Here is a 22420-nt window from a genome sequence, read left to right on the forward strand (position 1 = left end):
CAAAAAATTATGTTAATAGTTATTAGAATTATGCAGATAGGAAAATTACTTATTTCTTAAGATCACTATGCCACAACAGCAAGGACAGTAAATTATAAAAAATATTAATTTGACATAAAAACAAAATAATTTTGACAAACAAATTAACAAAATATTTTAAAATACCATGCAATTAAAAATATTTTCAATGCTTTAAAGAAAACTGAATAGTTTTAAAGAAGTAAAGTTGAAAATATGTATTTTAAATGGTAGCAATTAAAATATGATTTAACCTATAGGTCCTTATAACATAGTAAAGTTAAAAATTCTGATTTTAATTTTAGTCCCAACTTGTTTTATTAAGATAATTAATACTTGGTTTCTTATTCTTAAATTGGCTAGGTGGAGAAATACAATTCTTTTTTTTTCCTGGGATATTAGTTAAAAGTTTTATGTTTGTAAACAAAATTGTGTAAGTCTTAGCATATGGACTGTACTTTCCAAATTAACCTGAAGAATGAATAACATATATAGAACAGATGCCAAGTACACACTCATCAAAAAAGTACTTTTGTGTTTGTGTGTATAGGAGATTACCAGTGAAAAACAGAAACATGGCGATAATTAAGGTCACTTAATTATTCTTACACTTTTAGATTTTATTTGTTATTATTTATGTATGTTTGTTTAAGTGAATACCAAGCATGTGAGTGGCTGAAGGCCAGAGGATGGCACGAGATCCCTTGTAGAAAGAGTTACAAGCTCTTGTGAGCAAATCACATGGTGCTGGGAACAGAACCTGTATCGGCTGGGAGAACAGCAAGTGCTCTTAATTACTGAGCCTTTCTCCAACCCCTACTTACTAGCACTTTAAGAAATTATTTTTAACTGTGTGTATGAGTGTATCTGTCTGTGTCTGTGCACGCCAAGCACAGGTGACTGCAGAAGTCAGAGGCACTGGATCCTCTAGAGCTAACGATACTGGCAGTCAGTCTGTGAGCTGCCTGATATGTGTGCTGGGAACTGAACTCGAATCCCTGGAAGAGCACTGAGTATTCTTAGCTAATGAACTGTCTTTCCAGCCTCTCCTTTTACAAATGTGGCTTAATGGAACTAGACACATCAAGTTTAAAAATACTTTCTAACTTAATTAAGCACAAAAAAGAGAACTGATATACAATTACAGCTCTAAAATACTGAAAAAAAAATGTTCTCAGAGGGGGCAAGAATCAACTTTAACAGGAAAACTGACATTTACTTTTGAGTCTAAGAGTCTTTATGTTACAAAATAAAGAAAAAATTAATTTATAAAAGCATAACTGTTAAATCTGATATAAAACCATCAAAGTTATAACCAGCTGAAATAAAAAAAAACACTATTTTTTCTTCTTTTTTAATTCTGCTGCCATGTCACTGTGTACTAATCGGGACACAAGAGTAAGCAAGTCTGAGTTTTTGTTCTGCGGTCAGATGTTGTTATTTGGTTTTTCACTTTAAAATTCTTATTAGTTTCCGTCAAGCACTATTTTAATGAGAGCAAACTCAAGGCTTATTTCAATGTCATAAATAGTGAGAAAAGTGCTAAAGTCATTTATCACCTAGTACAACAGATGCAATTAAGTAAATCCCTAACTTAATTGTCATAATTAAAATACAGCATTTTCCAACAGAAATCTATGCCTATTTGAAAAATAAAAAGAACAGCTAGAAAAGTAAACAATGAAATTAATCCCAACAACGACTCTAAGAATGTTATCACTCCTCTGCAAAGAAGAACTTGATTCAGAGGCTGACTAACTTACCTAAGGTCACAGAATAGTCAGGTGGTAGGTTTGGTATTCAAATTCAAGTAGTTAAGATCCACATGTTTTAACTACTGTATCACAGTGGGTATCATTGATACCCACTACTCACTTAATGTCTGTGGAGAGGATGAAGAATCTTCACTTTTAATAAAGGCATCAGATTATTTTAATACTTTATAAACTTAAAGAACCAAGGGTATAGTAACATAGATACTTAGTTTCTTTACAATACACACACAAAATGAAACCAAAGCCATCACTTCAGTGTCCCTAGTGCATACTCTAAATCCGAATGGCAAGATATTTTCTGACATGGAGTTTTATAGTATACATATAAACATGAATTCTCATGAAGCAACTAAGGGAGGCAAATTTAACTTCTAGCACTTAACAAGTCAACAAAAACACTGTCAAAGAAATTGAAGTCAAAACAGGCTTCACTTTTTTTTAGCTCATTAAGACTTAAAAAATTTAATTCTTTAAATTGTTTCTCTCTAAGCATGTTTTTTAGCAAAGATCAGCCTTTTAGTAAATATGCCAGGTTTTATAAAAGTGATTATATATATATGCATCAAAGTTTTGTTTTCAGTAATAAGAATGGATATTTTAGTTTAGAATGGCTACTATTAAAATCTTATTTATTTTTACAAAGTATTTTTATGTTCAATACATAAACAAAAAAAAATAAACAAGGTGCTAAATATACTGCCAGTACATTGGGAAGAAAAAAATTCACTTCTTTATTAGATAATAGTTGGTATTTTAAAATTAACCCATTTTTATTTTATGCATATGAGTGTTTGCCTACATGTATGTATGTACACCACACATATGCCTACTGTCCTTGGAGGCTAGAAGAGGATGTTGGGTCCCCAGGAACTAGAGGTACATATAGTTGTGAGCCACCATGAAGATGCTAGGAACCAAAGCTGGTTCCTCTTCAGGTATAGCAGAAGCTCCTCATAGCTAAGCTACTGCCTTCCATCTCTATTTAGAAGACAGTTCAGTTTCTCTTCATGAATCACAACACAGCATTCACACTGCAAACTAGAAATGAGAGCTACCTTACAAACTCACCAAAAAGATAGCCACACACACACACACACACACACACAGAGAGAGAGAGAGAGAGAGAGAGAGAGAGAGAGAGAGAGAGAGAGAGCGCGCTCTCCTCTACCCCCATGCCTTAAGAACCAGGATAGGGACTTTATTTATTTTGAACCATCCAATCTAACAAAACATGTACTTTTGACCTTAAACTTCTGAGTGATAAGCAAATGGTCAATAACTAACACTCACAACAATGTTTTCCAACTTTTTTCCATGAGCCAGAGTCAAAAATACATTTTAGCATGCATGTCAACACGCATACACACAGAGGAAACTAAAACCAAAGTTTAATAAAACAATATATATATTCAACTATACATATTCATGGTATTGTATGTAACACACTGAATATATGTGATACCATTTTTTTAATATTGATAACTTAAAAAGAAACACTGGTCATGCAATCCACTACGCTGATTTCATAAATCACTAACACCACCCACACCTGTACAAAGCACAATACTTATGTGGTCTGTGTTACTATTACATACAAAAGTCTATTCATTAATATAGAAACAAGGAAAATACTAAAAATGGACCATTCTCTTCTAAGCTATATAGAATTTTATAGTAAAAAATTTGAGGAAAAAAATGAATGAGAGAAATAACAAAAGCTAGCATGACTACTAGCGGAAGCATAAAAATATAATATCATACCATTACATGCTACAAGTAATGAATTGGGCAGGATGGCCTCCAACCAAACAGTAAATTATATTTTACTGAATAACATAAAGGTTATGTAAAAAAAATTCTAAAGAATATAATTTATCATAACAATGTCATTAAAGTAGTCTATTATATATATTTTTTCTTTTACTATTTAAAGGATCTGATTTTTATCAATTTTCAACTTTCCCCAATAGAATTTTTACTGAAAATAGATGTATGATACTGTCACACAGTATTTTTCTTGTCCCTTTATTTTCATACCTACTTGAGACTACAAATTCAAATATATCACTTTTATTTTATGAGTTTACAATTTTGGAAATGGCCACAATACTACAAAGAAAAACTTGTAAAGAAAGTGTCATTTGCTGAAAAAAACACTTACCGGATAAATAGAAAATAAAAGCATTCTCCCTCACGATGACATTGCTTATTTTCAATATTAGCACTTCACATATGGCAGCAAATTTTATTTTGCAAAAATGTTTAAAGACTTATATTTAGCCTTTACTGAATATTCTCTCTGAAGCTTATTTATAGCTAAGAGTAAAATACCTATATTCATGTAAATCAGTTCACCACTTCCATATTGGTTAAATACGTAAGAATGGCTTGGCAGAATAACATTACTGTGTATAAACCATGATTTTTTTCCTTAGAAGACTTTCATTTATATATTTGTTTACACATACTGAGGAATATGCATAGACATAAAGAAGAAAGAAATGTATACACACATCTCCATTAAACCACATCTACAAAAGTTAGTATAGGTTGGAAACTAAAAATACCAAGGTTTGTAAGACAAAGAGATAAAAAAAAAATTACACTTTTGCCTACATCTGTACTTTAAAGCAGAGCACACTGTGAAAAAGTCATTAAAAGTATACACCTTGTAGTTTCTGGAAATTTGGCCATTCTCTCAAGGAATGACACTGAAGAAAAACCAAACAGAAGAACTTGTGACAATGTTGAAACATTACCTGAAATTCCGGCACAGCAGGTGACTTTGTGACAGTTTTCCTCTTCTTTGTGATTGCCTTTTTAGATATGGATTTTTTTCCTTTCAAGATTAAAAGAGAAAGACTTCATAATGCTGTTTAAAGCACCTCATTAACAGAAACCAAATTACATAGAGCCTTGAAAGTTAAACAGTAACTAACAGATGGTTGCTAGTAAGTCAAACGAAAATAATGAATCAAACAAGCCTCAGTGAAAGCAAATATTAAACTGTAACCACCGTAACAGACACATAACCCTGCCTCTTTATGTAAGAACCAGAACTACTACACTGTTCAAGGTGATATAAAAACATTAGAGTTTATTAAGAGGAGTAGGCATGAAAGCCACAAACAAAACTAATGCTCAATTAAAATCTGCATTCACAACTTACAAGAGACTGAAAAGAGCCTTACCTAAACAATGACTTCTGCAGTCAGGAATCTGGGTAAGCATTTTATCTAAAGATTATGGACTTCTTTCAAAAGCGGAAACCCCTTAGTAACATAAGGATGCCTGCGTTCCTTTAGCTCTGTTTTTAGGGAGTTGCTTTGGGTAGTATTTGATAGCCAGGTTTTTAGAAAGTGTAATTAACATATCCCTTTAATGTTCAATTAGTACTTTGGGCACTCAGAAATCATGAGAGAAATTAAACCACAGTCTTAAGGAATCAAACTTCTAGAATACACCTGATATTCTACTTCTTTGCATTTAATGTCACAAAGTAAAACATACATAAATGTACTTTTGGCAAGGAATATGCTAAAATTTTTCCTTATTTTGTTTTAATGTTGAGGATCTCACACAGTAACCAAGGCTGCCTGGGCTCAACCTCACAGAAATTCTCTTCCCACAGGCCCCCAAGAACTAGTATTACATGTGTGAACTATCACATTTTGCTCTCATGTGGAATTATCAAATAATAAATTTATTTAATTGCAGGCTGGAGAAATAGCTCCAGGGTTCTAAAAGTACTGGCTGCTCTTCCAGAGGACTTAGGTTCCATTTCTAGCAACCACAGATGGTGGCTTACAACTCTAGTTCCATGAGATCATTTTCTTCTGGCCTTCACAGGCTCTGCACACGCATGGTGTACAGACACATATAAAAGCAAAACATGCATATATGGAATAAAAAATGAAAAATAAACATATTTACTTAATTTTCAACAAATGATATATATATATAGTGCACTAGTTTATGAGGACAACAAGGAATTATTAAATGGAGATCGTTTCTTCTTAGAAGCTCACAACTTCTAAGAGCATGAAAATGTTTCTGTTAAATTTTCGGTATATGCTGGAGATGAAATCCAAAGCCTTGGGCAAGTTAGGCAAGTGCTCTACCTCAGAGCTACATCTGCAATCCTCTGTTAATTTTGATTCACAATTATTTCTAGGCTAAACTCAACTTAACATTAACTTTTTCAGAAGAGAAAATAAAATTACATAATTCTAATATCCTTCTCTAAACAATTTTTTAAACTGATAAGATTTCACATGAAAGATGTTAATTTTGTTGCAACATTTTACTAAGTCCAACTAAAATAATTTCTAATTATAATAAAATTGTTATTTTTCTGTATTCCCTTTCCATGAAATCACAAAATTATAATTAGACAATTTCTAACATTTGACTCAAAATGTATGTATACTATGAATAATTGTGAATTTTGAGGTACTTATATTCATACAGATTTCAGTGTTTGGTTTAAATAAGCATCAATCTGCTGTATCTTAACTCTTTAATTAAATGGTAAATAATTGCCCAACATCCATCTTTCTCATTACCATTACTTGCTTCTGTGCTATACTGTCACCTAAGACAGCACTGAATCTAGGGAACTAGAGAGGTGAGTGAGCTGTTAAATGAGCAATATTCAAGCAGAAATGACTTTCTCGTGGCATGTTATTTGTATTTTGATAAATAAATCTTGCCTGAAGACCAGAGGCAAAGCCAAAGTCATTAGAGGTCAGGTAATGTGACAGATCCCAGGATTTGGAAGACAGAGGCAGGTGGATCTCTGTGAGTTCAAGGCCACCCTTGGCTACACAAGGTCAATGCAGAAACAAATCCAGGTGGTGGTGGCTCACACCTTTAATCCCAGCACTAGAGGGAATATAAAATGGGAGTAGAGAGAGAGGCTTAGTCTGTTTTAGTTTACGGTCACCCAGTCTTGGTAGAGGTAAGACTTTTCTAGGGGCTTGGCTGCTGTGCTTTTCTGTTTTGGTTTGAACCCCAATTTCTGTCTCTGAGTTTTTATCCGTGTGCTACATAGCTTGTGAAAATTGGTTCTCTCCGTCCACAGTATAGGTTCTGGGGACTGAACTCAGGCCATCAGGCTTGGGAGCAAGTATCTTTAATTGATATGATGTGCCATCTCACTAGGCCCTACTACCCCCAACCCTCCCCTCCATTGTTTCTTCTTCATAGCTTGTTTCTCTCTCTCTCTTTGGCTTTTCGAGACAGGGTTTCTCTGTGTAACAGAATCGCTTTTGTTTTTATATCCATGTTTCTTGATGTTATTATTATTTTTTTTTTTACAGTAAGTCCACTGATGTGACACCCATCAGGGCATTATACCAAATGTTTTCCCCACTGATGACAGAAAATATATTAACTTACAATACACAATGCACAGCTTCCAAGAAGTGATCCTCAAATACTAGAATCCCACTTTTCACCAGAAATTTTGATAGTGTAGTGGTAGGGAAAAAGAGGCAAGTCACATCTTAACTATTATGTGCATCTATTTCAGTCCATTTTGTACTGAAGACCACACTGAAATGATTTTAAGTAATTAGTACTTTTTTTCAGTACTGGGAATTGAACCTAAGAGCACCATGCTTTCTTGAACAATACTCTATCACTGGGTTATATGTCCAACTTTTTTTTTTTTTTTTTGAGATAGGGTCTTGGTAAGTTGTACAGGTTGTCCTTGAACTTGAGATCCTCTGGCCTCAGCCTCTGTAGCACCTGGGATTATAGGCGGGCATGATCATTCCTGATTTAATTTATACTATTTACCACAGACATAAAAGGACTAATGTTTATAGTGGTAATAAGAGGACTAATATTTATTGGGATATTACCATATAACATATGGCATATACTAAAATGATTTTATATAAATTATTTTATTTTTCAAAACTGTTGAAACCAATATTTTACTCGAGATGCTAGAGATAACTAAAGATCAAAAGGATCAGTTAACTTACTCAAGTGCCAGTAAGTAAGCACCACACCCAGGGATTCTAACTTCAAAGTCCAAGTTCCTCCATTACATAATTCTATTTCACAAAAATCAGTTACCATTTGTTGATTCTTTCTACGAAGCAAGTGATGAGCATGATAGGTTTTATGGATTTGCTACTCTAATTTATCTTGCTAGAAATTAGCAAACTAGAGTCTATATTAGCTCATTTATACTAATGAACAGACTATAAACAGAAATCAAAGGAGGCTTTATAGCTGCTATGTACTGGAGCAGATATTATCAGCTACATTTTCCTCACTTCAATTCTGTGTTGTTTCCTTTCAGATTTACATAGGGATGAAATATGCTTACGATTGACTTCAGTGTAATCATTTTTTAAATCAGGATTAAAAGATTTGCACATTCACTCTTACTTAGCACCTTGTGCAACCTTAAAACATAGTCTGGATATTTGTTTTCTCCTTGTTTGCTAAATTTCAGGCCTTTAAAATTAAACACTTTTTTAAAAGAAGCATAGGTTAGTACAAAACCACACAGATGTTATTTGGGTTTATTTGGAGAAGCTAGCAGTGAAGTACGGACACCTAGAGCTACAACTGAGAAGGGTTCTTTTCTTTCAGGGAAAAGCTGTCCTCACTCACTGAGCAGGTAGCTTGGCAAGGGACCCATGAACAGCTGCGAGGAGAGGGCACTGGGCTGGCTGGCCAGGTAAAGGCAGATCAGCTCTGGCTGACTAATGGAATTAAAGAAGCCACAGCCAGATCACCTTCATATTCCAGTTATTTGGTAATTTGCTTTTGTTTCAGGACAAGACATATACCAACTGCCATCAGTAGGGCATTCTCACGGCTTCAGCATACTCAAGGCTTTTATTCCTAGAGCCCCAAATCACCTGGCCCCGTAAAACCAACCATAATCCAGACCTAAGATTGTGTAACAGAAAAGTTACATGGCATGCATATTTGTGTTTAATTTCCTCCTCACAGTCATCTTCCAGCTTTTCATTTAAACTCTATCAGCTTCTTTTCATGGCTATTTAGGGTACCCAAATTATCTTTTAAGATTTTTTTCTTCGAATCCCACCATTTATTAGCTATGTAACATTGGATAAGTAAATAGATCTTGTTTCTCATTTTAAAGAATATCTATAAAATCTCGGTCCTGGAGAGATGATTCAGGAGTTAAAAGCAGTTGCTATTCTTGTGGAAGACCAGGGTTCAGTTCCCAGTACCCACATATTAGCTCACAACCACCTCCAACTCCATTTCAAGTGGATCCAATACTTCTTCTGGTCTCATCCAGCACAGGCACCCAAGTGATGTACATATACAAATGAAGGCAAAAACACTTACATACATAAAATAAAAATAAATCCTCAAAAACATATAATAAATAAACAAATAAGTAAGTATAAGACTAACAGTAGTTATCCATTTTTAGAGTTTTATAATTAAACAAAATAATATGTACAAAGGCTAACATTTAGTGTTAGATGAGTATTAATTCTCCTGAGGAAAAGAACAAAAGGGAGAGGATGTAACTTAGTGGTTGAACACATGCTGGCATGCACGAAGACCTGGATTTCTTTTCTAGCACTGCAAAGTACTAAAAATAAAAATAAACTGACAAGATGTACAGGGAATTCTTTCACTCTCAAATAATCTTGCAGTCTCTAGTTAGTACTCTAAAAATATTTTCCACGAAGACACATAAAGTTAGGTTCTAGGTGCTATCAATATAGAATTTTACAAACTTTTCACAAATATAGCCTTATGAGTAACCAAATATTACGAATTATGTTATTTCTGTTATTTTATATAAACTAACTGCTTTTCATATATTGGACACATCTCATATACAGCTCGTTCATTTGCTCCTGGGATCATGATCCAATTATTTAAGCTGGCATCATATTCCTAGAAAAAGGTCTCTCCCAAATGGCATACTCTTGAATAGATTCAAACACCTCAACTTTTACTTCAAAGATTTTTATTATGCTTTTTTAAAAAATCACTTAATTATAAGTATGCTTTACTTATGATATTAATCACTGTTTACATATTCAAGCCTAATTATTCTTCAAAGTTCTTCATTCTTTATGAAATCTTCCCATGGCATACACTGAGTTTTCCGTTTGCTTCCTCTTTTTGTTGTGTGGTCTTATTAAATTGAGAAGGCTATTTATCAAGCTTTCTTTTTAAGATTTATATATTTTTATAAGTGTTTAGCTGCATGTATGTATGTGTACCACATGTATGCCTATAGCCAGCAGAGGCCAGAAGAGTGTCAGATCCCCTGGAAGAAGAGTTACAGATGGCTGTGAGCCGCCTTGTGAGAGCTAGGGACTGAACTCAGGTCCTCTGAAAGAGCAGCAAACACTCTCAATAGCTGAGCCACCTCCACAAACTCATATACTTATCAGTTTTGAACTTAATTTTCCCTTTCTTTTTTAATTAGTCAGGCATGCCTTTAATTCTAGTTCTCGTAAGGCAGAGGTAGGTCTGGATTCCTTTGAGCTCAAGGCTTGCCTGGTCTTATATAGAGTTCCAGGCTAGCCAGAGCTACACAGTAAGACCCTGTCTCTAAAGCAAAAAAAAAAAAAAAAAAAAAAAAAAAANACACACACACACACACACACACACACACACACACAAAAAAAATTACACACACACACTTTTTTTTTGTTGAGAGAGAGAGAGAGAGAGAGAGAGAGTGTGTGTGTGTGTGTGTGTGTGTGTGTGTTAGGTCAAAGGACAACATTGCTTCTTTCTTTCTACCCTAGGGGTCCCAGGAATGACCTCAGAACATCAAGCCTGGCAGCAAGAACCTTTCTTTACTCAACTGGGCCATCTTGATGACCATAGTTTCTTAGGGATTAGTGAAGAGCTGTAGCTGAGAAAGTGTAGAGTGGAAATGATGTACACATTTCATACATAATCATGTATTAAATTTAAATTCTCAGAAAATAATAAAATACCCAAACTGGCTTTCCCCTGTAATCAGATTGATGAATACCCCAACTATCATAACAAAGCCTTCATCCAATGACTGATGGAATGAGATGCAAAGATCAAGAGCTCCAGGTGTCCAGTCAAAGAGCAGGAGGAAGAAATATATGAGCAAGGGAGGTGACGCTCATGATGGAGAAATCTACAGATAGCTAAATTAAGCTCAGAGAAAATCATGAACTCTAGACTGACAGCTGTGGAGCCTCCATGGGACCGAACTAGGCCCTCAGTATGTGGGAGACAGTGGTGAAGCTTGGACTATCTGAAGGGCCCCTGGCAGTAGGACCAGGATCTATCCCTGGTGCATGAGCTGGCTCAATGGAGCCCATTCCCTATGGTGGGATACCATGCTCAGCCTTAATGCAGTGGGGGAGGGACCCGGTCTTGCTCCAACTTAATGTGCCAGACTTTGTTGACTTCCTATGTGAGTCCTTATCCATTGGGAGGAGTAGATGGGAGATGAGCTAGAGGGGGGATTGCGGGGGGGGGGGGGAGAAGGAAAACTGTGATTGGAATGTAAAATAAAATTAAAAAAAATCAACAAATTAAAAAAATGCAAATAAAAAATTATTTTTAGTCTATTCTTGGTTAATCTCACTAGCTCACCTTAAATGACAAGGTAAAAGGCATAAATGACTAAAAAAATGAAACTACAATCTATAAAACAGAAATAAAACCCAAGTCTAAAAGGCAAACAAAATGCTTAAAAGTTACAAAATTAGATCACAGTGCACTACAATTATCAAATCATTCAAATTGATTTACCTTTGTACCTTCTATTTAAAAATATCATCTCCCATCACTATTAACTAAAATTCAGAAATACCTAAAAATTTAAAGTCTGTACACATTGTGGACTAGATAACTACATGAGGAATTTAGTCCACTCTAGTGTAAGTTCATAAATCAGTCATGGATGACATCACTTATCCCAGAGTATGCTCTATTAAGCACATGAGCTAACCATTGCTTGAAAAGTTGTTTTAAAGTAAACTTAAAGAGAATACTATATTAATCAAAACAAAGTTTTTTTGAAGTCTTCCAGAATTCTTAATACATGGGCCCCAAATCATTTATCTAAAATTTTAAGTTGAAAAGGCTCTGAAAACTAAAAATTTAAAAAAAATTTATATGCTTAACAAATTCAGCACTGAACTGTTATATATAGCCACCCACAAGCTTTACTAGCAATGCTATTTAGTAAGTACTAGATATATCATAATATTCCTTTAATATCTGAAGATTTCCCCAAATTTCAAGACAAATGTGGTAAGAGTTTCCCAGAATGCTCCATGAACTTATACTAAGACGTAGTAAGAGGAAACCTTGTCAAACTATGACTACAGAGCTCAATTTCTAAAAAATATAAAAAGGAAGTAGTGGACTCAAACATGATGGAAACTCAACTTTTAAAAGATCCTGCTCGCTCAACACCTAATAAAAATTTATAGAACAAGTGGCCTGAAACCAAGATTTTACCTTATAGCATCTGATGCAATATCATTACATCTAAGGTTTGTGATACCTGAAAGCAAGAGAATGAAGACCATCACACGGTCTTTGTCAATTTTCATTCATAAGTAGGGCCTGCTCAATCATCTCTCTGGCCCTACTTAATGATTTTATTTCTGAAAGTTACTTTAAAAAGTTAGGTCAAGGGGCTGGAGAGACAGCTTAGAGGTTAAGAGCTCTGGCCACTCTCCCAGAAGACCCAGGTTCAATTCCCAGCACCCACATGGCACTTCACAACTGTCTGTAACTCCAGCTCCAGGGGGTCCAACACCTTTGTACCAATGCACATAAAGTTAAATAAATTAAAGAAACTTTAAAAATATTTAAAAAAAAACATTAGGTCAATATGGATCACTTTGGAAGCTTTAGTCAAAGAAGCTAGGCCTGGTTTTGGTAGGAAACATTACACTTCTACTTTAAAAACATATTCATTGTGTGTTATCTAACCCCCGCCCCCCACACACACCATGTGTACATGTGTGTACTAGCTAGAACTCAGGTCATCAGGCTTGGTGGCAAGAGCTTTTACCTGCTCAATCATCTCTCTGGCCCTACTTAATGATTTAAGCAACTAAAAACTCACTCCCTCATTTGACAACTCAGTAGCAAATTTCTGCCAATTTCATTAATTATGCTGCTGTTGGAAGACATAAAAATGGAACCCACAGTGATGACTGGAACCACAACTCATTTTAGTAAGCAATTCTTATTTTTTAGTTCTATCAAGCAATTTTTTATAAAGGCTAATGAAACTGACCATGTTTTTTGTCTCACCTATTCTGTGGTAAATGAGAAAAAAAATAAGAAAAAAAAAAAAAAAAAAAAAAAAAAAAAAAAAAAAAAAAAAAAAAAAAGAAAGAAAGAAAAATGAAAAAGAAAAGGAAAAAGGAAAAAAAAAGGGGGGGGGCAATGAACCAGCACAGAACTTTTGTTGTTCAAATAGGCTGCTGACAAGCATATAGGGTATTTAAATTGGGCAAAAAACACACTTAAAAATTCTTTTTGAGTTTCTCTGCCTAACAGCTCTGAGAATCACAGGGACCTGCCTGCCTCTACCTCCATAGTGCTAGGATTAAAGGTGTGAGTCACCACTGCCTACTTACAAACCCTTTTATAAGTATATGCTTTATATCTGGTGTTTTATTAGTTGACATAATTGCTAGGTTCAGTTTTTTAGATATGAAAATACATACTGAAAACAAGTACTAAAAACATGTACCATGGAGAGTGAGTTCGGACTAAACACCTACTTCTCTAGATAAAGAGATGAGCTGCTATACCTGTGCTGTCCTTAGCTTGGAAGAAAAAAAAATCACTTAAGATAAGTGATGAGACACATCATTACAGGGGAAAATATAAGAATATAATATTCAAATATGTAATTGAAAATTCATTCAAATGTATTATACTAGTTATTTTTTGTCAGTATGTATAAATCTTTTCTGCCCTGGGTTTTTTTAAATCATGTGAAATAAAACTTGACCCCTACATACACACATGCATTTCATTCTATCAATCAGAGTTCATGATACATAAATCAAAAAGAAAAATGTAAAGACACTTAAATGTAAGTCTTGCCCATTAGGTCAGCTTACCAGACTTGTGCTTCTTGTGTTTGCCTTTCTTTTTAATGATCAATAACTTATTTTGGATCTCAGGTTTGTAAGACTTGAAGGCAAGAGAATGAAGACCTTCACGCTTTCTTTGCAAATTTTCATTCAAAACATCTTTCAATTTCTTTTTTTTCTTTTTCTTCTTTTTTGCCCTCATTTTAGTTAGTTTGAGTTTTTTGTGGCTCTCCAATGATTGCTCTAACAATATATCTCTTACAACTTTGTGGCAGTTTACGTCCTGATGATCAATGTGACTTCCATTTATATGAATTTGGCAAGATTTCAGAGCATTTTCTTTTAAGGGACTGGGTTCTGTCTTTATTCTGGAAGCTTCACCATATTTTCCCTGATTTTCTATAAACCTTATTTCACCTGGACTGAGTGGCTCTCCAAAGCCAGTAACTTCTCCTGGACTTCCGGGCTTCTCCAAATTTTCTTTACAACTATCAGTTTTTTCAATTTCACAGGGCTTGTGGACTTTAACGTCACAGTTGGGTTTTACTTCCATCTCAACAGAAACGTCATAATTATCAAAGTTCATTTTAGTAGGACGACAGGCTGGATCAAAATCAATTTCCTGCTCTTTCTTGAAGGCCGAGGGCAGACTTTCTCTATTACATCTATGTTCTCCATTCCTTGTACTAATGTAGTCACACTTCAATTTCTCCAGTTTAATTCGAGGTACTCTTTTTACTTTAATGGGTGGAACTGGAAATTCTGGGGCCTGAAAGGGTCTTTGTTTATAAATCCGTACATCTGCACCACAGAACTGTGGAAAGTGCACATAAGCATTCTCCAGATAGTCGTAGCCAAGGATGACCTCCCTACACTCATGAATGGGCTGCCCAAGCACTGCATCCTGAACTTCCTTCTGTGTCTCATACACAAAGTCACAGAGTCCTTTAAGTAACCACACTTTCTGGTAGAAAGGTAGCTCGTGAAAAGGTTTTTCTTCCAATGGATTTACTTCTCCAAGAACTTTAAAAAACTGAGGACAAAGGCCAAGTTTTTCAGCGCAGTTATCAGGATTTTCAGTCTGTCCTACAGCAGTATACCACTGCTGTACTTTCTGCCTCAGCACTGCTTCCCAAGTCCTGTAAGGCAAAGTAGGTCTTCGATGTAAGGTCGGTCTGCGGTGGGGAGGACTTAGTAAAGAAGTCATTATTTTGGACAGAAATGCATTACACTGAGGCATCAGAAGACAGCGTTCCAGTTCATAAAAGACAATTTCTGGCAAGTTTAGAATCTGTTGGGCTAAACAAAGGAAATGCCCAATGGCTGGAATTTCCCACATGTTCTCCATACAGGCTGGAGCTGCTTGAGCAAGGAGTTTTCTTTCCCATTCTTCTATTTCCTTTTGGCAAGCTTCTTCTGCTTCTTTTTTTTCTTGCTCCCGAAGCCTAAACAAAATTTAAATTATACTACTATTACTTAAAGACAGTAGCTTAAAACACTGAAATTTAAAGTGATAATTTATCTTCTGTAATGAGACAACTGCTTTCATTTTTCACATCACTACTAAGTGCCCCATTAAAAGTAAGTTGTAACTCAATCCCCATAAGGAAATACATATTCCTCTGTATCCTCAGTTTTACGGATGGAGACTTTTCACTAACACCATCTCCAGGGTGAAACACTTTAACTTATGTATATCTACTTTAGGTAATAAAACACAGTGAATTTTGACTATAGTTATTTCTACATGTTGACTTCATTTAAAAACTATAAAATGTCTAACATGGGGGCTGGAGAGATGGCTCAGAGGTTAAGGACACTGACTGTTCTTCCAGAGGTCCTGAGTTCAATTCCCAGCAACCACATGGTGACTAACAACCATCTACAATGATATTTGGTGCCCTCTTCTGGCATGCAGTCATACATGGAGGCAGCACACTGTATTGGATACATAATAAATTTAAAAAAATCTTTAAAAAAAGAAAGATGGAATAAACTGTCTAACATGTAAGAAGCTCTGGGTTTGATCCCAATTACTTCATAAAAACTAAGTGCTCAGGGCCATTCTTAGCTATAATAAGACTATGAGACCAATCTGGAATATGAGAAACACTGACTCAGAAAAAAAGAATAGATTACAATAGTAAATAATAATTAATAATAATAATAATTTAAGCAAAACATTATGTTCTTGTCAGTGTTACAAGGAGATTTATTAGATAAAAAAAAAACCAGAACTATAAAGAAATCATAGGGGACAGATAGCTCCACTGGTAAAGTACCTAATGCATAAACATGAGGTTATGAGTTCAAATCCCAGCACCCATGAAAAGCTGGGCACAGTGGTGCGCAAGTGGGAGCCCAGTACTTGTGTGTGTGTGTGTGTGGGGTAATAAAGTGATAAAGACAGGTGGACCCCAGAAGCTCACTGATTAGACTGTTGTGGCAAGTAGTGAGCTACAGGTTTAGAGAGAGACCCTGTCTGAAAAAAATAGTGATAGAGGAAGACATCTGATGCTGAGCTCAGGTCTCTACACTCATATGCAACTGCACATACATGAACACATGCCTCAGACACATGTACACACACCACAAACACAAAAAAGAAATTATATTACTAGCCAATATATAAAATGAGCCAAGATACCCACTACAGATAAATGGATAAGGAAAATGCAGAAACATATAAACAATGGCATATTACTCATCCATTAAAGAAAATAATTTTTGTTATTATCAATATGAGCAGAACTGGAAACCATATGTAAGAGTAATAAATTTAGGATATAATGGAAAGACCCTATTGCTGAAGACACCACATATATAGGTCACAGGACATGGTGAAAGAAGAGAAAGCTTCTTCCCAGGCTGGAGAGATGGCACAGGGGTTAAAAGCACTGCCCGTTGTTCTTCCAGAGGACCTGAGTTCTATTTCCAACAACAACATGGTGACTCACAACCATCTGTAATGAGATCTGGTGCCCTCTTCAGGCCTGCAGAAATAACACTATACATAATTAATGCATCTGAAAAAAAAAAATAAAGCAAGCGTCTTCCCTGCTGGCTTTCATAGTACTGGAAGGTATTATGTTGACTGCTTGGCTCCTGGGTAAAAAAGTCAACAGTCTCAGCCAGCTGAGAACCCTGAGAGCTATAATAATAACCATTATGGTAAGCTATGCTTACAGGTGCAGTAAGTGGTACAAATGTTATGGGGATAACTAACCACTTTCCGGTTGGGTTTTTTAAAGTCTGCTTCACAGGAGAAAATGAATGCCTGGTGTGGTGGGTTGAAAGAAAACAGCCCATAAAGGTAGTGACACTATTAGGATTGGCCTTACAGGAGGAAGTATGTCACTGTGGAGATGGGCTTTGAGGTCTCCTTTGTTCAAACTATACTCAGTGTGAAACACAGTTGCTTCTGCTTCCTGCAGATCAAGATGTAGAACTCTCAGCTCCTTCTCTAGCACCATGGCTGCCTACATGCTGCCATGTCCTGTCATGAAGGTATAAACCTCTGAAACTGCAAGCCAACCCCAAGGAAATGTTTTCCTTTATAGGAGTTGTCATGATCATGGTGTCTTTTCACAGTAAGAGAAACCCTACCTACCATACCTGGTAATGCCAATTTGGTCAAGGACCCATGGTTAGGAAGCTCACAGACCCCAGGAATGAACCTACAATTATTTTGCTAAATGGAGACTATATAAACCCATCTCTCTCTGCACACAGATTAGTACAGCTATCAGATCTCATTAGAGATATACAGTGGATGATGGTAAACACAGGAACTCAAAACTAGTCAAAATGGAGCAAATATGTGGCAATGGACTGCACAGTCATAAAAAGGCCAACTATACATACATGAGGGAGAAGGTAATAGAGGTTAAAACTGAGCAGTTAGAGAGAGAAGAATGGGGGTTAAATATAATCAAATTACATTACATGAAATTCTCAAAAAATTAATAAATATATTTTTAAAAATCAGTCAAAACAATCTAAAACTGATGGCACAAAGGAGGCAAAGTCAGGTGAATCTCTCTGAGTTCAAGGTCAGTCTGATCTACCTACTGAGTCCCAGAACAGTCAGGGTTGCACAGTGAGACCCTATCTCAAAAAAATACAAAAACAAAACAAAAACCCCCAAACAAAACAAAATATGAAGCAGAAGTCAAAACCAAGACAGAAGTAGAACACATAACTTTTCTACCTGTGGAAATAGTTTCAATATAACTAAATCTTTTCCACACAGGCTAACAATATATAATGCTATACACTGTAAAAGTCAACAGTGATATAACCATTGGAAATGTGAAAATAATTATAAGAAATAGCTAAGCAATAAAGTGGGTGATTCTGAATCTGGGACTTGAAGATGAAGTGTAATGAGAATGTTCTCTTTTATTACAAGCATTAACAGTACTATATAGGCTTGTAAACCATATAGTCTACAAACTGAAAAAAAAATCTTAGCTGGGCAGTACATGGTCCTTTGTACCCAGCATTTGGGAGCAGAGGCAAGAGATCTCTGTGAGTTTGAGGCCAGTCTAATCTACAGAATGAGTTTCAGGGTAGCCAGGAATACACAGAGAAACCCTGTCTTGAAAAACAAACAAAGAAACAAAGCAAACAAAAAAAATCTTAAATCAAAATTTTAAAAACTAAAGATGAATCAGATTGTTTGAAGATCCTGTTTATCTAATTTGAATTATAGATTCTATTTATTTTACCAATAAATGGAGTCCCTATAGACTTATAAACTAAGATAAGAATTTCTTCTTCAAAGTTCTACTAACTATATAAAAGGTTATGAGTCATTTTCCATAAAATTTAAATAAGAACTTAAAATTCTGTTGCAAGATCCTGTATCTGTTAGAATATTAAACATCAAAAAAGGTGGTTTACTCATTATGTCCCTGTTTTTGATCAACTTTTTCATTATAACCTTTAACTATGAACTTACTGTAAAATCACTTAGTAATTAGAAAAATCACTGATACTAAGCCTACAGATCATCTTTATGTAAATGTATATACAAACTAAATTTAATTAAGTCTATGAAAGATTTCTATTTTTAAAATCAAAATGTAAGAGCCTAGGACATGGCTCAGTATGTAAAGTTGTTCTCCGACTTACACATACATATTGGGGAATGCATGTCCCCCCACCCCACTCCCACACACATTTCAAACACATTTTGGCTGGAGAAATGGCTTGGCAATTAAGAGCATTTGCTGATCTTGCAGATAACCCAGGTTCAGTTCCCAGAACCCTTAGGGCAATTCATAACTGTCTTTAACTGCAGTTCCAAGGAGTCAGACACCCTCTTCTGGCCTCCACAGACACCTGGCACATATATGGTGTACATACATACATGCAAGCAAAAATTCATACACATAAAATATAAATGAAAAACATAATTTAAAAAAATCAAAATATGCCGGGCGGTGGTGGCGCACGCCTTTAATCCCAGCACTTAGGAAGCAGAGGCAGGCGGATCTCTGGGAGTTCGAGGCCAGCCTGGTCTACAAGAGCTAGTTCCAGGACAGGAACCAAAAACTACGGAGAAACCCTGTCTCGAAAAATCCAAAAAAAAAAAAAAAAATCAAAATATGTAATACTTTTTTTTTTTCTCAGAGAATGAATTCACAGGCTGAGTACCTCTATCTGATATGCTGGGAAGAAAATGTTCTGGATTACATAGTTTCTACATACACACATATAAAATGAAGCATCTTAAAGATGAATCCAAATTTAAACATAAAACTAATTTATGTTCTGCCGGGCGGTGGTGGCGCATGCCTTTAATCCCAGCACTCGGGAGGCAGAGGCAGGCGGATCTCTGGGAGTTCGAGGCCAGCTTGGTCTACAAGAGCTAGTTCCAGGACAGGAACCAAAGCTACAGAGAAACCCTGTCTGGAAACTCCCTCCCCCCCAAAGAAAACCTAATTTATGTTCCATATATATCATATACATACTGACTGAAGGTGGTTTTATGGATATGCAGCATTTTAATGAACCTGTGCACTGAGTGCAACCCATATAAACTTTATAAATTTGAGTGTAAATTTCATCAGGTATGGAATTTTCCATTTGTGGTGTTATCAGCGCTTAAAAGCATCAGATTCTGGAACATTAAAACTTTTAAATTTAAATCCAATATGCTCAACTCCTATGAAGAAACATTAAACACTAGATTAAAGAATGACAGGTGAATACCACTCACTACCCAGGCTTACTCTAATCCTGTGGAAACAAGAATGTAGAGTCTTTCAACTGATTCTCAACAACGTGGTGAATAGGGAATGGGATGGGCTTAGTATCCAGAGCTCTAAAGATAATGTATGCAATTTACAAAATTAAAATTTATCTTGTATGTATGAGTCTTTTGTCTGCATGTATGTATATGCACCACATGTGTGCCTAATGCATGCAGAAGACAGTAGGTGCTGAAAATTGAACCTTGGTTGTCTACAAGACACCACTGGAACCATCTCTTCAGGTGTATTCTGTGAGGTAAAGACCAGCATGATCTACATAGTAAGTTAACAGGCCAGTCAAAGGTACATAGTGAGATCTGTCTCAAAGGAAAATAAAACAAAACAAGACAAGCAGGTTGAACCTAACCACATTTTGCTGATAAAGACAGACTTTTAAACCAGCTCTCCAAAAATTTGTTTAAAGGCACAGTAGTAAAGTAAAAGAAAGAAGGACTTAGTGGTTAAGTGTGCTGGTTGTTTTCCCAAAGTTATTCAATTCAATTCCCAGCAACCACATGGTAACTCATAACCATCTGGAATGAGATCTTATACCCTCTTCTGGCATGCAGGCATACATGCAGGCGGAGCACTTATAAATAAAAATAAATAAAAGAAAGCATTTTATAGTTTTAAAATGTTAACTCAAGATACTAAACCTTCTGTTTGGAGAAACAGTAAAAGACTAATCATAAAACCTACAATCACTCATTAAAAATCAAATGAACAAAAAACTGGCCCTTATTTCTTTTTTCTAGATAAGCTTCTTTTGTTGTTGTTCATTATAGGCCTGGAGAATATTTATCTGCTACTGTATGAAATATGAACAGAAATTCTAATTAGTGTTATTTTATCTATCATATATAACTTAGAAAAAGCATTGCTAATGAATGATTTTACAAAAAAAAATCACATCTGAAAACACCCCTACTAGTTTTATAAACTTTTAGTGAATGCTTATTATAAATGAAGAAAAAAAATACAGACCTCTTCTTATCAAGAGTTTGCAATCTAGAAAAAACAAAGAAGCTTCAATTAAAAATTATCCTTTTAAAAAAACACTACAATGTAAGCAAACTAATGGCATGACAAAGGAAAGCTAAAGCATTTGCATTTTAAAATGAGTAATATAGATTATATTTTAGGAATATTAACCACTCATATCAAACTTATTAGAGAGGTTTTAAATTTATCTGTTAACAACAGAGTCTCACAGTTAAAACCAAAAAGGAATTTAAAGGTTAGCAGGGAATTTATAGAAGCCCTGTGTAGGGTCTGAGACACAAATTTAAAAGCCATAAAGTAACCTAAACTATATCTATGTACTTTTCCAGGAGAATTAAGACTTCAGTAGTATTTTACACTTCTGAAAATAAAAACCTACAATAATCAGAAACTCTCTACTACCACTTTTGCCAAGATATAAAGTCTCCTACCTCATACTGCTGTTTCATGTTGTGTCTATACATTTTCATGTAAGAATATGTATCTGATCACATGCTCTCACCTTGGATATGAGTGGGTATGAGAATATGAAATTTTGAACATTTGTCCTGGAATGTCAAGATTTGCATTGGAGGGGCTGGAGAGATGGCTTAGTGGTTAAGAGCATTGCCTGCTCTTACAAAGGTCCTGAGTTTAATTCCCAGCAACCACATGGTGGCTCACAACCATCTGAAAAGAGGTCTAGCGCCCTCTTCTGGCCTTCAGGCATACAGACAGAATATTGTATACATAATAAATTAGATAGATAGATAGATAGATAGATAGATAGATAGATAGATAGATAGATTTGCATTGGAAATTAATGAAAGTCTGGAAAGCTATTAAAAATGCAGAGTGACTATAATTACACTGCTATTTGTTAAAGAATTTGAAATGGATTATAAAGTCAGGATTTCTATTTTACAAAAACATAGAAACTACTTATAAAAAGCAACTGTGAGGATATTTTTAATACAGTTAAGGTATCAAAAACTGCTATCTGATGTCATATTCTATGTTGAGTAAAATGGTGCATGCCTGAGATCTCAACACTTATCCCCTAAGACAAAGAAACTAAAGTGAATGAGCACACAAACATAATAAAAATTCAAACAATGTCCTTTTAATAAATTTTATTTTTTTGAAAGTGTTACATACTTTCTTTGCTTAATAAATAGGTCTACAAAATATATTCCTTCCTTAAATGGTTTAAAGTCACCAACAGAAATAAAATGAAGTGGTAGCAATAGTGCCAAGATTGTTTTAGCAATTATAAATTAACTAGATCTAATTCAATTTTCTAAGT

At 35.1% G+C, this 22420-nt stretch overlaps 1 protein-coding gene across 9 annotated transcripts in view; it reads right to left on the minus strand.

Annotated features, from left to right (window-relative positions):
* The window catches only part of Brd10 (bromodomain containing 10), an 80123-nt gene that overhangs the window by 23909 nt on the left and 33794 nt on the right, over positions 1-22420 (minus strand). For 7 of the 9 annotated variants that reach the window (XM_050157396.1, XM_050157359.1, XM_050157374.1 and 4 more), the window contains 3 exons: positions 21118-21141; positions 13901-15318; positions 4553-4632 (listed from right to left, as the gene is read on the minus strand). In XM_050157396.1, the coding sequence (XP_050013353.1) occupies positions 4553-4632; positions 13901-15318; positions 21118-21141 (1522 nt within the window). The remainder of the gene's footprint in view (positions 1-4552; positions 4633-13900; positions 15319-21117; positions 21142-22420) is intronic. The other 2 variants (XM_050157349.1, XM_050157365.1) reach the window with 1 other exon arrangement.

The sequence above is a fragment of the Alexandromys fortis genome, unplaced genomic scaffold (genome assembly GCF_014885135.2).
Source record: "Alexandromys fortis isolate MF-2015 unplaced genomic scaffold, M_Fortis_MF-2015_v1.1 scaffold_10, whole genome shotgun sequence".
NCBI lineage: Eukaryota > Metazoa > Chordata > Mammalia > Rodentia > Cricetidae > Alexandromys > Alexandromys fortis.